We start from the raw sequence: 13374 nt of genomic DNA, 5'->3' as shown, positions 1-13374 counted from the left end.
TCTAAGGCATTTTGTACGAGTCAATGGGGTTAATCCAAGTGTGAATGTGAAGATTTGGGGTGAATCCCTTCAACTTCTACTTTGGCCTTGTGAAAAATTTTGTAAAGTACTCTCTCCACTCTCTTCTCTTCTCTTCTTCTTTGTATATCTAATATGAGAAGGTTTTCATCTTAAATATTAATGTATTTCTAATAGTCTCTAGTGTTAAAGGAGTTAACAAAAACTTGCATTATTATTTTTATTGAAAAAGAAGAAATTGTTTCTAGATATTTTATCTCACTTAGGTGGATTTTTGTTGATATTTCCTTGGTTTGTTATTGTTTTTGCTTAGTTGTTGTGGTGGAAGAAAATTGAACTTGTAGTGAAACCTAACTACTCATATTACATCCCCATTTCCAAAAAAAAAAAAAAAAGTCCTCTAATTTGAAGCATTAAGCCTCTCATCCATGATATTCATTCAAAAGTTTTATAATCCGAAATTTATGAAAAGGGTATTATCATTCTCACATAATAATAATAATCGAGTTTTTATCTAACGAGGTGACTGACTATTGGCCTATTATGAGTAGGTATTTTTCTAAATTATTCAAGTTCAATTACCTGAATGCTATGTCAAACTTAATAGTCGAGCTGACTTAGGGTCTATTTAAAAATTGTTTTAATTTTTTTTAATTTTAAAAATATGTTTAATAAATTATTAATTATATTTTTTGAGAATTTGTTATGAAAGCACATTATTTTTAATATCACTACTTATATCATCATTCAATGATTTAGATTTTATCATATACTTAAACAATTCAAATTCAAATTTTGATATGATACCGTATCGGTATCATAGATTTTTCATATAGTATATAAGTAGATTGGATTATTGTGAGGACATCCAAAAACTACAAACAGAAAATTTGACTTGAAATCATTGTATTATCTTTGATTTTCTTTCCTTTTTATCCTTTGATGGTTTTAGTTATGACAAAATATTAAAGTTCTTATGTCAAATATAGATATTTAGGTCACATTTGATTTCTATAAATTTTATGAGAAAATGTGAAAGAAAAAAATAAAGAAGAACAGTAAAAGGAACGAATATTTGATATGATCTGATATGATTATCTAGTGACTAGATATCCACGAGAGTGATGTTAAATTTTGTCCCCTTGGATAGAAGGATGATATTGAATAATTGGTCTTTTATCTCTCTACACTTATTTATTTATTAATTAATTTTAATTTTAATTTTTTTTTCTTTTAAAACATTTTCAGTGAGATGGGATATGGAGAGTGCATATCCATAATGTAGAACCCACATCACTTTTTCACATGTTCATAGTCCCATAAGTTAGATCAATGTATTATCATGTTGGGGAGTAGCCGAAGTAGTATCCAAATTTGAAAAGAAAACTTTGGAATGAAAGTTGGGCACATCATTTTTGGAATGAAAGTTGGGTACATTATTTTTAGAATGAGTCTTGCAAGAAACCCCATCGGTCCTACTTGCCTAATTTAAAGAGTGGGATTTGTTCTCGATTGAAAATTATTGGCAAGATACATGGTATGTATCAAACACATATCCTTTATTACATGTGTCAAATGTCATATACCTAATAAACTTATGGTATTGAAGTTGCGTAAATATTTTTCGGATGCTACATTTGAAGTAATTCCTTGAATTCCTTATAGCATGCATGCAATTAAAACAAGTTTTTGCCCATATAAATTGTTTTACTTCGGCTATTTGAGTTTGCTCTACTTGATTGCCTTAACAATGATTTTATGTGAAAATTCCTCTTTTGAGATTAAAAGCTTGTTGAAGAGAAAATTTAAGAGGGTTAAAAAAACTTTATTCCAAACAAAAATGAGATGTTTACTAAAGTTTTAAAAATCTAGAAGATTAGTGGTATTAAATTGAATTGATAATTGAATTAAAAAGGTTATTATTCACATTTCAATGTTTGGATTGATGGTTGGATCATAGTCAAATAAGTGATTTTATAAATATATAATTTGTATTTTATAAAAATTAAAAATAATTATAAAAAATCTAAAATATGTAAGAAGAAACTTAAAATTAATAATATTTATTTTTTATATTTGATATTTTCAAATTAAATAATAGATAAATATAAATATATTGAAAATGAAAATAAAATTGCTAATTAGTGGACCTTTATATCCCATGCTGAAGCCCAAAAGCATGCCTTACCCCCTTTTGTACCCAAATCCAAATTTGAAAGATATACCACTCTATCATAAGTTAGATAATTATTTTAAAAATCCAATTTTTTGGTTATATGACTCTATTATGAAAAGAAACGTTGTCAAAAGTACATTTTTGATCAAAATCCCAATACTAAAAAGCTCGTTGCAAGTGATTTTAAAATAGAATTATTTCTATTACATAGAATCACTCTCTTACATAAATTAAAATGGTTTTCAGTTATCTCGATAGAAAAAAAAAAAAGGAAAACACGTGGTAAAAAAACAAAAAATTATGATGCTTTTAAATAACTTATTTTTTTTAGGAATGTTTTAAAAATAATAATACAAATATGAATAATGATTAAAAATAAAACACTACATATAAAAGTTGTTTTCAAAACATAAAAACAAGTTAAAAATATTTTAAATTTTCAAATAGACTTCCATTTTACAAAATATCATAAAACATTTTTTAAAAACTATTTTTGAGAACTGTTTTTGAAAATACTTTCCAAATAAAACCTAAATATTTTACAAGCTTTTAAAATTTGTGAGGATCACTTGAAGTGATTATTAGACAATCACTTGAACTGATTCTTCCAAAAATCATGTTTTTATTATATAATACATTATCAAAAAACACTGTTAAAACGGTTTTACTGGGTTTATTAATACCAAGTGATATTCCCTTCAAAGCCTTTATAATGAAAGCACTACTGACAAAATATTGCAAAATAAAAATATAAACTCCTAAATTTGTTAAGAAAGCATATTATTTTTAATATCACTACTTATACCATCATTCAATGATCTAGATTTATCATATACTTAAACAATGTTTCAAATTCAAATTTTGATATGATACCATATCGGTATCATAGATTTTTCATATAGTATATAAGTAGATTGGATTATTGTGAGGACATCCAAAAACTACAAATAGACAATTTGACTTGAAATTATTGTATTGTCTTTGATTTTCTTTCTTTTTTATCATTTAATGGTTTTAGTTATGACAAAATATTAAAGTACTTATGCCAAATATAAATATTTAGGTCATATTTGATTTCTATAAAATTTATGAGAAAATGTGAAAGAAAAAAATAGAGAAGAACAATAAATGATCATCTAGTAACTAGATATCCACGAAGGTGGTGTTGGATTTTGTCCCCTTAGATAGGAGGATGATATTGAATAATTGGTCTTTTATCTCTCTACACCTATTTATTTATTAATTAATTAATTTTAATTTTTTTTCTTTTAAAGCATTTTCAGTGAGATGGGGTATGGAGAGTGCATATCCATAATGTAGAACCCACATCATGTTTTCACCTATTCATAGTCTTGTAAGTTAGATCAATGTATCATCATGTTGGGGAGTAGCCGAAGTAGTATCCAAATCGGAAAAGAAAACTTTGGAATGAAAGTTGGGTGCATTTATTATTTTTAGAATGACTCTTACAAGAAATCCCGTTGGTCCTACTTGCCTAATTTGAAGAGTGGGATTTGTTCTTGATTGAAAGTTATTGACAAGATACATGGTATGTATTAAACACATATCTTGCTTTTTGCATAATACGGTCATAAAATCTAAGAAAAGTAGCGAGAACTATTACATGCATCAAATGTCATTTACATAATAAGCATATGGTACTGAAGTTGCGTAAATAATAATTTTTGGATGCTACATTTGAAGTAATTCCTTGAATTCCTTATATCATGCATGCAATTAAAACAAATTTTTGTCCATGTAAATTGTTCTTACTTCGGCCATTTGAGTTTGCTCTACTTGATTGTCTTAACAATGATTTTATGTGAAAATTCCTCTTTTGACATTAAAAGCCCGTTGAAGAGAAAATTTAAGAGGGTTAAAAAGACTTTTAAAGAAAAACACTTTCAGAAAAAATGTTTTCATTAAAAACACTTTGAATAAAAACATTATCAAACAAACTCTTTATGGTCAATAATAAAAAAATTTCATGCCTCTTCCATCCTATCATTCCCATCTCAAGACTCCTAAGCTTTAGACCAAATCATGAAGATTATATATCCAAATTGGATCTCTTGAAATGTATGGATGAAGATCAAATCAAACAATGGATAGATGATCACAAAATGAAACCCTAACCCTATAAATTTTCTCCCAAAGCTCTTTCAAGAAGATTATGATATGGAAAAAAACGACAAAACCCACTCCTAATGATCAAATATGCACAATAAATAATGCTTGCTTGATACAACCTTCATCCACACAAATCAAACTCACATTGCATTACCTTTCAACACATTGAACCCATGAAAACTTGCCTTCGATGCTCAATGTCCATCACCTCTATGTGAACATAATGACATGGAATCATTGATAAAACTTGAGAAAGAAAAAACAAATTTTTGCATTTAGGTAAGTAGGTAACTACCAATCGCTTTAATGCACACAATCACAACAGAATTTATATATTTAATTACATTCTATAGTTGGAGGAGGTATTTATAAACATACGTTGCAAAAGGCTCAAACAATATTAACATATTTTGAGTCTTACATTACATATATGTGAAGGCACACAAGGGAGCTTCTCATAGCAGCTATAGGCTAATCAACAAGTCAAAACTGAAGTAGATTCACCGAGTCTCAATCATAATCATAACAGCAACCATAACCATAAACACGGTAATTGTGATCAATTTGGGTATGCTCATAGTCATCGAAGGGGTCATAAAGGAACGAACCTTTGCACATGAATGAAGGAATATGAGAAGCAAGCTTCAATATCTCAGCATCATCCTCATCAAAACCATCACATTCCCTCACATCTATCTTGATAAGCTGTTTGCAGCCCTGCAATATCATCACTAAACTTTCCCGCTCAATGGATGCTCCATTTAGAACCAAATACCTAAGGTTTGGCAGCGAGGTGACAATGGCTTATGCTTCCTTGTTGCCAACATTCGTTTTTGGAGCGGATAGCCTTGTGAAGTTTCTGCAGAAAAGACGAATTGGGGCGAGGATTTCCTCCATGCCATGGCTGCTCCTAAGTACCAACGATTGCAGATTTTTCCACCTGGATATCAATTTTGGGATAATACTGGAATGCTTGTGAAGTAGAACAGCATTCAATCCCAAAAGCTCTAGTTTAGGACACCTGGAAATAATGGTTCAGTTAGAATCCTACACTGCAAGGAAAACTCATTGTATTTGATTGGCAATACAATGCATGTAAAAAGCCGAGAAATGGTAGTTGATCACCAATGCTCTCTCTTCATGGCATCACTAGACAAAACCTAATTAACCTGGAAACATATATGATGCCTGTGTGAATACTGGTTAAAGGTATGAAAACCAACCTGAGTCTTGTTCTCAATCCCTTGCAATTCCCCAGTAGTGGGGTTGTTTTAAAGAAGTATCCAAAATCACTATGCATACTCAAATGAAAGAAAGATATCAACCAAGCCAGTGGGCACTTAGCTACACAAAGGTTACTTAGAGAATAAGGAGGAAATGCTTAGAGGCAATCACAACGAAATTGCAGATAAATAGTTGCTCCTATATCAAATACACGTCTGTATAGATTGTATCTGTCAGTATTTTCATTAGATAACTTACTTGTTAGCAGCATACTTGAATGCCTCTTCGGTGCAGCAGATGGGGAGGCTAAGTGCAGTGGCATGTCCACAGCTACGGTCGATTACAGACTTTATGAATGCAGTGACAAAGAATTGAAATTCCAGCATAAACCTTTCTGCAAAGGGGCCCCTCCCCCATATATCATCAGGCTGGATATATTCAGGAAAAATGAGAAACTCCCAGCACTTAGGATCGAGGCTCGCTTTATGCCATGACTTGCATACAAGGGGAACATCCAACAACATTGACTCCATTCCCACTTTTTGAAACACATTCACCAAACAGTCCCTGTTTAACTCCTCCCACTTTCGTCCCTCCATCTGAGCAATGAATAATTCAGAGTTGTATATTTATTATGGACTTAAAATTAACATATGATAGGTCCTATGTACTCAGATTCATGGCATAAAAGGATCTTCCCCCACCTCTTAATTTTCCAAAGTCATTCATGGAACAAGTCATTTTGCCTAGGCACCAGATCACAAGAGTGATGTGATCAGTCAAGGCCTAAGGCACCTTCAGATTTTAAATTCATTTGTTTTTGGGATTATTCTCCCCTGAGAAAAAATTGTATGCACAAATTAAACGTTGTTCTATATAGAATGAACTAATAAGAACCACAATTAGCGATATACCTGATTATCGTCTTTTTTAGGAGAATGATTTGAATGCTTGGATGATGTCTCCCAATCGTTTGAATAGACCGCATTACACTCTCCTTTTAGCAAATGACTCAAAGGAGATATTTGCACATTTGCTGGTGCATTTGCTTCAACATGAAATGGTTTATTGACTGCATTAGTCTCCAAATATATTTCTACACAGAACACCCCTGATCTGATTGGGACCTCCAACATCAGTTCCACAGCCTCATCATTCTTTATTGGGATCTGTTTATATTCCCGTGAAGATATAGGATATCTGCATATGATGTTCAACTCAAAACCCCATCTGTCAATGCCTGTGATTGTATAGATTTTATCCAACAATTCAGCATAGGTAGTTCCATAGTTGAGCTTAACAGGCATGATGTTGACATTGTCACCTTCATAATCAACATCGCCCTTTTCCTTTTTCACTCGCCCGTTCCAATAACAATGCACTGCCACACCAGTTGCAGTCATAATCTACCATTCACAGCCACAAAATTAGAATAAAACAACCGTATCCCTAAGGTGATTGATTTAGACACAACCATGCATACACTTCAAACATATAAAGAAATTATGCTTGAAATAATGAAATTATGTATCATATTCCACTTGTAAACCGAAGATTTCAAAGATTCCTAACCCAGTCTCTCCTGGGTTCTCAAACCCATTTCTGTTGGGCATTTTCTGATTAATATGTATATTGTATTTTTTCAGATTTTCATTTTTCATCCTTAAAGATGATCAGGTTGGTGGATTGATGCTTGGACCCCATCTATATCTAACTGATCTTAACACTAGGGATTCAAAATTTCAAAATCAGTGAAAAAGAAAAAAACAGAAAAAAAAGAAAAAGAAAAAAAAATAGAGAAGGTAAGAAAGCAGCCAAGTTAAAGAAATTGGGTGAATGCAGCAAAATTTTGATGAATGAAGAGAAAGAAGAATTGTGATACAGTGGAATAATTACCTGAAGCTGATGACCAACTGAAGCAACTCTTTTGAGAGAGACAGTAAAGTGTCTGAAGTCAGTGAAAGTTTTCTTTTTGTGTTTTATGGAGCACACATTTTCTTACTTTGCTGACTCTTGACTAAAGCATGCAGAGAGATAGCTGTGCAAATCATGTGATTTTTTTTAACTTTGATAATTTTATTTATTTTACTACTTAACTTGAATATACTTTCTATTTTTTTGCTTTTAAAATAAAAAACTTCTTATAAATTATTTTACAATTTTTAAAATTGAAGGTAGTAATTTTTTTTTTTGATATCTTAAAATTTTAAATAGTTTTTAAAATTATTATTTTTTAAGTTTTTATAATTTTAAAAATAAAAAATTTAAAAATGAAGGTAGTAAGACTTTTTTTTTTTTTTTTTTTTTTTTTTTTTTAATTTTAAATTTTTTATTTCCTAATTTATTCTTGAACTTATCCTCTGTAGGTCAATTAATTACTAAACAATATAAAATACTTCCCACACTTTCACATTTTCTTTAAACAATTTTTCTTATCTTTCAATTCCACATGAAACACTAACACCACACCTAAGTGGGGTAGTGATAATTTGCTTAGGCTAACACATGCAAATAAGAGATTAAATAAGTTTGATTTGTTGATTCGTTATTTAATAATTTAAACTTTTAAGTAAATTAGAATATGTTTGGGAATTAATTTTATAAACAGTTTTTTAATCTTAAAAATAGAAAGTTATTCCAAACTTGAAAACACGTCTGTAACATTTTTATAAAAGACAAATTTTTGGGAGTTTGTTTTGAAGTTAAATTGTTTTTTGAGAATATATTTTAAATATTGTTTGGGTTATTTTTATTTGTTTTTTAAGGATTATTTTAAAAATAATCATATAAATATAGGAAAGGATTGAAAATAAAGTCCGATAAAAAAAATTATTTAAAAATGTAGAAAACATGTTAAGAGTATTCAAAATTTTCAAATAGATTTTTATTTAAAAAAAAAAATCAAAGAATTATTTTTGAAAATTATTCTCAATATTTTTAAGAACTTTTTTTTTGAAAAAAATTCCTAAATAAGCCCTAAAAAACTGAACTTATCACGATATACTTCCTTGTTTTATAAAAGATTATGAGATTTGCTTAGTAATTGTTCTTAAAAATAGTTTTTTATTCTTTAGAATAAAAAATAATTTTTTAACTTAGAAAACATATTTGACAAAAATTTTATTAAAAGCAAATTCTTGAGACTTTATTCTACAAATTGGTGGCTTTAAAAATAATTTAAATATGTCCCAAGTGTTATATAAGTGTATAGTGCCTTTGCAGAAAAGATAAATTGAGAATATTGTTTTTTATATTTACATTCCCAAATAGAATATTTTTTTCTTAAAAATAAATTTTCAATTCTCTCTTTAAAAATGTGCCCAAACAAATGCTAAACTCATGGCTTGTTTGTTTCCTTTGTTTCTTAAGCCACATTAATTTATTAATTATTAGATCAGGTAAAAGCCAAACTCCTGTGAGTCCAATACCAGCCCAAAATCTTGCTAGCCCAAAATGATCATTTTCTTTGTTGCTTGGACTTGTACAAGCAGCCAGTCCAATACCAGCTCAAAATCACCATTTTCACAAATACGTATGAAAAAAAAAAAAAAAACCCAAATTTATAAAATCCAAACTTAATATATTTATTTAAATATAATTAAGATTTTATATATCAAAAGCATTACTTTTACCTACACAATTACTACCTTTTAATGATATAGGTAATTAATTACCTTTCATCATCCATCCGGGTATTACTTTTGATTTAAAAATGTATAAAATTTGAATTATTTTTCGTGAGTTTTTATTTTATGATATATTTTTTTTTCAAATGTATATATGAAAACATACTTTTTGTCTTGTATATAAACCTAGATAGCTTGTTTCCAGCATGTTATAATGCTAAACACAATAACATGGACGATGCTTCTTGTTTTGGCAAGCTTTTCTCCTATCCCCCAAATGCCATGATTTCAACAAAAAGTCTCAGCCTTATTACTACAACAACAATAATATATTTAGAAAAACATTTTCAAAAAATTACAAAATTACTTGTATTACTTTTTATAACTAAAAATACTTGGAAGAGAAAAACACTCATAAACGCTCTTTATTGGCCAAAGCTATATCAACAGGTAGACTACAAAAGGCTCAGACAATGGCAACATGTTTTGGAGAATTTAGGACATGTTTTGAAGAGTTTAGGATGGCAAAAGCATTGGCGTATGGATAGTTCATCTTACATTATTTGTGTATACATGTGGGAATTTCTTATGGCAGCTCTGGTTACCAAGCCCTGCTGAACTCAGCCCATCAAGCTATCCAAACTTATGAAAAAGGCGATCCCATTCAATATTAATATGGCCCTCTTCAAGTTCTTGTTGTGGAACACCATTGACTAGCCTGTGTCTGTAATTCTTAAAATCCCTGGAACCTTCACACTTGAATGCAGGAATATGTGAAGCAAGTTGCAGTATCCCAGCATCATCAGCCTTAAAACCAGTGCAGTCCCTGGCGTCTAAACTCGCAAGCTCTTTGCATCCCAGTATTATCATCACTAGAGTCTCCCCCTCAATGGTTGATCCTTTTAAACTCAAGTGCTTAATCTTTGGCAGATGGGTGACAACGAGTGATGCTTCATCTTCCCCAATGTAGGATTGGGGAGCCCTCATATCAGTAAAGTTCTTGCAATGAAGACTGATTTGGGGTACTATTTTCTTCATATGACAGCCCCTCATGAGGGTTACTGTTTCAAGATTTCCCCATTTGCTTATCTGGTTTGAAATAACAACTGCTTTCTGGAGAGCCATAGGATGATGCAGAGCCAAAGACTTCAAGGCAGGGCACCTGGAAAATGGTACAACGCTTAATTAATAAATTGCAAGGAAGACTCAATTTTCCTCTCATAGAAAAATTTCAAAACTTACTGGTTACCGACATACTCCAATGCTTCTATGGAGAAGTCATTGGACAGCATAATTGAAGTAGCATGTCCACCACTATGATCAACTATGGCCCTCATGAATGCAGTCCTTGAAATGCCAGCTAGCCGTTCCATCATTAAGTCAATATGTTCAGGAAAAGCAAGATCTTCCCAGCACTTAGGATCAAGGCTTGCTTCATGCCATGTTTTGCAGACATAGGGAGCACTGGACACTAATGACTTCAGTCCCGCTTTTTGAAGCACGATCGCCAAACAGTCCCTGTCTAGCTCCTCCCACTTTGGTCTTCCCAGAGCAAGTAACATTTTCTTAAATTCTCTGTATATCTTCTTCAGGGGTAGTCTGTCAATCCCAGCCAATAACACTTCCCGAAACTGCAAGCATAGCTTCTCACATTTTCGTCTGTAACACTCAGCCAATAACCTTTTTCGGATGTTTGAATAGCAGCGTGTATAGCCGCTCATTGATTTGTTTCAATAGCAGCGTGTATAGCCACTCAGTGATTTGTTCGAATGCCAGATATATTACAGCATACAACATTCCCATCAAACCTGTTGATTTCCCAAATTCCCTGTGCATATACGGCTGTGTTTGTGGATCCATCTGAGCAAATAATGACAGGTTCAGATTTTTTTTGTTTACCATGAGATATAAAATATAACATATTACAGGTCCGATCTAGTGGATTCATGGCATGAAATGATCTTCTCCTACCTTTGATCTTTCCCCAATCATTCACACGAGGTGTTCATGAGTATGGGTTTAGACATTATAAGACTGATGTGATGGGGTAAGGCCTAAGCCTGTTAGACATTATAAGACTTTAAAATGTTAATCCGGTGCAAAAATCAAAAGAATTTTGCACTGTATGAATATATCCATGATGTCAAATTATTCACAAAATTTCTATTGAGTTTTTTGATGCCAAATTGTATTATGTGAATGTGGTTTTCAAGCAAGTTTAGTGTTGTGAGTGTTTTAGCAAGGTTGACAATTTCAAACAAAAATTTTTAACGGTCTCCCAACTCGGATCTTTTGAATCCTTCTTTGAACTACTTGCCCAATGAAGATCAAGATGTTGAAAGTGCTTAGAGACTAAAATATGTAGTTGAGGTTGTAGATGCATGAAATTGAATCAACTGCGCTTTCAAATTATCGGTTTTCTTGGGTATTTTTTTAAGAAGCTTAGGGAGACTTGGATAGCAGTGTTTTTGTACCCTGTTTCAAGATCAATCTAGTTTTATGTAGGATCGATCCATTTTCAGGCATTGGATTAAGGGTTCGACTATTTATTTAAACCAAAATTTTCTATTTTAGGGCCGGAGAACACCGGCAGCTGTTCCTCTTTCTCCCTTGAGCTCTCTCTTCAATCCAAATTTCTGTGCTAAACTGTATTGTGTTAATTTTCATTTTCAAGCAAGTTTACCGTCTTTTTTAATTCTATTTCAAACTTTATCTGTGGGAATAAACTGATACAACCTGCAGTGAAAGGATATAGCTTTTCATTCAAACTAAACCACATTCTTAACATATTGCATTCCGAATCAAATCCACCCAGAAATTCAACTACATAGACTTGCATACAGAGGGAACATCCCACATCGATTCTATTCCCACTTTCCAAATCACATTCACCAAACAGTCCCTATTCCACTCCTCCCATTTGCATCCCTCCATACGAGGGAATGAAAAATTGAGAGTGGTTTACTTATGGCGGACAGGATCAAATTTCTGAAACAGTCCCCAGCCTCATATTGTATCCATCACTATCCGAAGTATATTCCAAACTAATGGGGCAACATCCAATTACATCAAGCTAACTGGAGATCAGGCAACATCCAATTACATAATAATAATAATAATAATAATAATAATAATGATAATAATAATAATAATAATAAAAGGAATGAAGCTTCGATCTCGTAAAAATCAAAGAAAATAAACAGCGGAATGATCCGAACCAGATGAGAAATTAAACTGAAGGGGCAAGAGAAGTGGGGAAATCTAACTGTCAGGGCAGAAAAAAAAAACAAACAAAAAAAAGGTCTAAAAAGCAGTGATTTACCTGTAGCTGACGCCGGCGAGAGAAGGGGAGAGGTCGAGAGAGGAGTTTTGGGTCAAAATGACCCATTTTTTAAACTTAATGTTGAAAACGGGCATAGTTTGAAACTATTGTTCAAAATGGCCTCTTTGATGCCACGTAGGCGCCACATCATTAAAAAAAATATTTTTTTTTCGTCATTATAGTGAAAGCCGCAGTTGAGAAACGCGGCTTTATTTTTACACTAAAGCCGCAGTTGGGAAACGCGGCTTCATTTTTCCACTAAAGCCGCAGTTGGGAAACGCGGCTTCATTTTTTAACTAAAGCCGCGGTTGGCAACTGCGGCTTTAGTTCATTTTTATTTAAATTTAAAATTTAATTAAAAAATTATTAAATTATAATTTATGAATGAAATTTAAAAATATACTTAAATAATAAATTATTTATATTTAAATTTAAAATTCTAATATTACTTCAACAAACATAAATTGATAAATAGAAGATATTATAAATGAATGTTTTATTTATTAATAAATTAATAATCTTAAAATAATAAATTTATATAACATATAAATAATATATAAAATTGTATAATTTATTAATTTAAGATATTTAATTTGTTAATTTTTAAGATATTAATTTATTTGTATTATGACAAATTTATCTTTAACAAAATAATAACATACTCTTAAGCCGTAGTTGTCATATATAGATTTTTTTTATAAAATTAGTTAATGAAATTAATTACAAAAAGTCTACTACAAAATGTAATTTTTAATAGTTTAATTAAAGTCACAAAAAATATCCACTAAACATTAATATAGTGGAAAATAAAAAACATATATAATCTCACATGCCTTCACAAGGAGAGAACCTATGTGTAATTGGTACTCTCTTCCTTT

At 31.0% G+C, this 13374-nt stretch overlaps 2 protein-coding genes across 2 annotated transcripts; both read right to left on the bottom strand.

The window, feature by feature from the left end:
- Positions 1-4626: 4626 nt before the first annotated feature.
- On the bottom strand, positions 4627-7499 carry LOC117906351. Its single transcript, XM_034819347.1, has 4 exons — positions 7445-7499; positions 6463-6954; positions 5807-6147; positions 4627-5345 (listed from the first exon to the last, which is right to left on the bottom strand). Exons 2-4 carry the CDS (start codon positions 6949-6951, stop codon positions 5129-5131), a joined length of 1047 nt encoding a protein of 348 aa, XP_034675238.1. The 5' UTR covers positions 6952-6954; positions 7445-7499; the 3' UTR covers positions 4627-5128.
- A 2104-nt stretch (positions 7500-9603) lies between these two features.
- Positions 9604-11027, bottom strand: LOC117907745 (F-box/LRR-repeat protein At3g48880-like). Its single transcript, XM_034821392.1, has 2 exons — positions 10417-11027; positions 9604-10336 (listed from the first exon to the last, which is right to left on the bottom strand). Exons 1-2 carry the CDS (start codon positions 10893-10895, stop codon positions 9808-9810), a joined length of 1008 nt encoding a protein of 335 aa, XP_034677283.1. The 5' UTR covers positions 10896-11027; the 3' UTR covers positions 9604-9807.
- Positions 11028-13374: the final 2347 nt, after the last annotated feature.

The sequence above is a fragment of the Vitis riparia genome, chromosome 18 (genome assembly GCF_004353265.1).
Source record: "Vitis riparia cultivar Riparia Gloire de Montpellier isolate 1030 chromosome 18, EGFV_Vit.rip_1.0, whole genome shotgun sequence".
Classification (NCBI taxonomy): Eukaryota; Viridiplantae; Streptophyta; class Magnoliopsida; order Vitales; family Vitaceae; genus Vitis; species Vitis riparia.
The sequence above is the reverse complement of the archived record's forward strand: the minus strand, read 5'-3'. Positions and strand labels throughout refer to the sequence as shown.